This window comes from Bactrocera dorsalis, chromosome 1 (genome assembly GCF_023373825.1).
Source record: "Bactrocera dorsalis isolate Fly_Bdor chromosome 1, ASM2337382v1, whole genome shotgun sequence".
Taxonomy (NCBI): Eukaryota; Metazoa; Arthropoda; class Insecta; order Diptera; family Tephritidae; genus Bactrocera; species Bactrocera dorsalis.
Genome location: NC_064303.1, coordinates 69,353,673 through 69,358,107, shown reverse-complemented (window position 1 = coordinate 69,358,107; position 4,435 = coordinate 69,353,673). Strand labels below are relative to the sequence as shown.

General features: G+C 41.9%; 1 protein-coding gene across 1 annotated transcript; it reads left to right on the top strand.

The window, feature by feature from the left end:
• The first annotated feature begins 368 nt into the window (after positions 1–368).
• Positions 369–2,735, top strand: LOC125777861 (uncharacterized). Its single transcript, XM_049453902.1, has one exon. The coding sequence runs from the start codon at positions 369–371 to the stop codon at positions 2,733–2,735; it is 2,367 nt and encodes a 788-aa protein (XP_049309859.1).
• The last annotated feature ends 1,700 nt before the right edge of the window (positions 2,736–4,435 follow it).

The window sequence follows — 4,435 nt, the reverse complement described above, 5'->3', positions numbered from 1 at the left end:
AATGGGCATAGGCAATTTTCTCTTAAAGGTGTTCGCTCTGTGAAGAAACTCCAGTTGCCTACTCAATCGCTTGACGCTAACAAATTACGATTACAATTCAAACATTTGAAAGGATTGTCATTGCACTCTTATTCAAACGCCACTCCACAACTGCTGATAGGCTTAAATAACGCGGCTCTTGGATCTCCAATAAAATCCATATATGGGGGAGAGAATGGGCCAATTGCAGAAAAATCTAAATTAGGATGGACCTTGAAAGGGTCGATGCAAAAAGCTGTGATTGCTCTGCTCAAGCTGAACTGCTTGAAATCACCAAAGCGTACAGTTTCCTCGACAACTTAGGTGTGTCAACCAAACCTGTTGCCTTGATGTCTAAGGAGGATGAGGTTGCTTTGGAGCAACTACAAAAATTCACCGTTCGCACTGGAAGTCGTTTCGAGACCAGCTTATTGTGGAAGCACCCAGACATTGAAATTCCCGATAGCTTATCAATGGCCCTATTTCGGGCGAACTGTCTACGGAAAAGGATGCAACGAGACCACGATCTCGCTGAAACTCTTCACACAAAGATACGCGATTATATTCAAAAGGGGTATATCAGACGTTTAGGACTCCTCGACTCCGCCGTCAAAAAATATTGGTATTTGCCGATTTTTGCAGTTACCAATCCCAATAAACCAGGAAAGGTTAGACTAGTCTGGGACGCAGCTGCTAAGGTAAATGGAGTGTCCCTAAACAGCATGCTGCTGAAAGGCCCAGACCTAACAACTCCTCTACACTCGGTGCTCTTTAAGTTTCGACAAAAGAGATTTGCTGTGACAGCCGATATAGCTGAAATGTTTCACCAAGTTCGTGTACGACAAGAAGACCAAAACTTCCTACGTTTTCTTTGGTATGAACCAAACGCTAATGAGCCGACTACATTTGCAATGACAGTGATGACGTTTGGGGCCACATGTTCACCAAGCTGCGCGCAATATGTAAAAAATAGGAATGCAGAAGATTTTCAAGAAAAATTTCCTCTTGCTTCAAAGTGCATCACCGAAAATCACTACGTAGACGATATGTTGGTAAGTGTGGACACCGAAGAAGAAGCTATTAAATTAGCTCAAGACGTTCGTCATGTCCATGCACTTGGAGGCTTTCAATTAAGAAATTTTTTGTCCAATTCGAGTCGGGTATTATCTGCCCTAAATGAGAATCCGCTCGATGAGCTATCTCTCGATCTTGATCGTGAACTGCCTACTGAAAAGGTTTTAGGCATGTGGTGGATTACGTCTAGCGACCATTTCGCATTTCGCGTGTCCGCTAAGTATAGAGATTCTGACATATTTCTTCATCAAAGGCGGCCTACTAAGCGCGAGGTTTTGAGTTTGGTCATGACTATTTACGATCCTCTTGGACTCATCAGTTTCTACGTAATATATGCAAAGGTTATCCTACAAGAAATATGGAGAGCTGGATGCGACTGGGATGTTCCAATCCCTGATGACCAATTTGCCAAGTGGCTAAGATGGCTCAAACTAATTCCGAAAGTAGAAAGTCTAAGAATTCCAAGATGCTATGGGGGGATTGGCGGAGCTCCACAAATCGAATTACACACGTTCGTTGATGCAAGTGAAACTAGCTACGCAGCAGTTTGTTACCTTCGATACTCGTATGACGATACGGTTAGCTGTACAATGATCGCAAGCAAGACAAGGGTGGCGCCATTGAAGCTAATATCCATACCACGTTTAGAACTGAAAGCAGCACTTTTAGGTGCTCGTCTCGCCAAACATGTTATCGAATCGCACTCAATCCACATTGATAAATGCGTTTACTGGTCAGATTCCCGAACGGTATTAGCGTGGCTACGATCCGATCACCGGCGCTATAAACAATTTGTAGCCTTCCGGGTTAGTGAAATTTTAGAGCTGACCGACGTTAACCAATGGCATTGGGTTCCAACTGAGGACAACGTTTCCGACGAAGCAACCAAATGGAATGGTGATCCAGACTTTTCTAATGACAGTCGATGGTTTAGAGGGCCATCATTCTTGTACCTCTCGCCTGACAAGTGGCTTATGTCTGGCGAATTGCAATGCATTGCAACGGAAGAACTGCGTCCACAATTTACTGGCTTTCATCACCCAACCTCAAAACAACACCAGGTAGTACCAGAGCCACTGAGATTTTCAACTTGGAACCGTCTACTTCGTGCAACAGCTATGACAATGTATTGTGTTCGGGTCTGGCTAAGCATTATTCGAGATAATCAACCTGTTGGTAATGGACCAACTACTGAAGATTTTCGTAAAGCGGAACGTTATCTTTGGAGAAAGGCGCAACACGACAACTTCGGAGACTCTATCGCAACTCTGGAAGCCGGAAAGCCAGTTGACAAATCCAGCAATATTCTGAAGCTATCACCTTATCTGGATGATCACGGCGTTTTGAGAATAAATGGTCGAGTTAAGATAACAGGGCGACCAGATCAAGTATTATTGCCCTCAAATCATCACGTTACGTACCTTATCATTAACCACTTCCATGTAAAGTACCATCATGGAAATTTGGAAACAGTGGTGAATGAGATAAGGCACTTCTATTGGATTATAAAACTACGAACAGTGGCCAATAAGATTCGACGTATTTGTCAGCATTGTAAAAACAGAGCATCTCAACCTCGGCCACCTATGATGGCCTCTCTGCCCGCCTTCCGGACCTCAGCATTTAGTCGACCGTTCTCCTAAGTAGGCGTTGACTACTTTGGTCCACTGCTGGTTACGGTCAAAAGAAGTACCGAAAAGAGATACGGAGTGTTATTTACCTGCTTAACAACCAGAGCAGTGCATCTTGAAATCGCATACTCGCTCTCGACAGACTCCTGCATTCTAGCTGTACGTAATTTTATGGCGCGCCGAGGTAGTCCGGTAGAAATGTGGAGTGATAATGGTACGAACTTCAAAGGTGCTGAGAAGGAGTTGACGTTAGCATTTGATCTGATAGATAAAAATCACATCACAAGAACCTTTACTGCTGCTGCAACCAACTGGCGTTTTATACCACCCGCTTCACCACATATGGGCGGAGCGTGGGAACGATTAGTTCGGTCAGTAAAGCAGGTGCTTAAACATATCTTGACAACTAGCCGTCCCAGTGATGAACTCCTTCGTGCAGTCTTAATGGAAGCGGAAATGACGGTTAACTCTCGGCCATTAACTTATGTCCCCATCGACCACGAAGAGGAAGAAGCACTTACTCCTAACCACTTCTTGTTAGGTAGTTCCAGTGGAGTTAAGCCAATCGCGGAACTAGTTACTGAGAACATTTTATTGCGTCATAACTGGCAAACATCGCAGCAACTAGCAAGCGCCTTCTGGAGACGTTGGATAGTGGAGTACTTGCCCACCATAACCAAGCGAAGCAAGTGGTTTACAGATGTAAAGCCAATCGAAGTCGGTGATATAGCGTACATAGTTGATCCTAGTAACCCCCGGAACTGCTGGCCTAAAGGCAAAGTGATCCAAGTACGAAAGAGTGAAGATGGAAAGGTTAGAAGCGCCACTTTGGAGACAGCCTGTGGCATCTTTGAGAGACCTGCCGCCAAAATAGCCGTTCTAGATGTGATTAATTCGGTACACCCTGATCAGCAGGATATACCGGGGGGGAGTGTTACGAACGATCTGGCAGCATGACACACGTAATCCTCGTAAGTCCTACTTGCTTACGTATGAACTGACGTGGCGCGCTGTGATTGGTCTAATAAGCAAAGCGGGAGCAATTATTTTAAGTCCTACTTCCTTACGCATAAGCTAACGTGGCGCATTCTGATTGGTCCAATTGGGAAACCGGGAGCAATTAGTATATTTAGTAAAGTAGGCTATGGGAAGAACGATCATACCGTCGATAACGTTCAGAGGGTGCAGTTGAGACTAAATTTTTTAATTAACCATTGATTTTTTTGTTAACATTGAATAACCTTTAAATTCGGTATTAAATGTTATATCAGTTAATTGCAAAAAATTTCTCGCATTTTTATTAACAAGCATTATAAGTGATTTCTTGAAATTGCGTATTTTCGATTGGTTTGGGAATTTCGCGAGATTTTTTTAATTTTGGTATCAAGTAAGTTATGAAAATTATTCCCAAGATTAAAATTATGTACCAAAAATATGAATTGACTGTTATGTTCTTGTTCCGTTCTGCTAAAATATTTATATTATCTAATTTTAACAGTTTATTGGTTGTTTCAAAATATTTTAAAATTACAAAATTTTTTATGTGGTTATTTTTAAAATAACTCCAAATTTTTACTTCAATGTTTTCATAAGATTGATTATTTATTACAGTATAATTTTCAAATGTTATTAAATATGTTCCATTTAATTTTTGATTATCTACAATATTTTTTCCTGAAACTAATAACGCTCCTGATTTAATTTCTTCAATT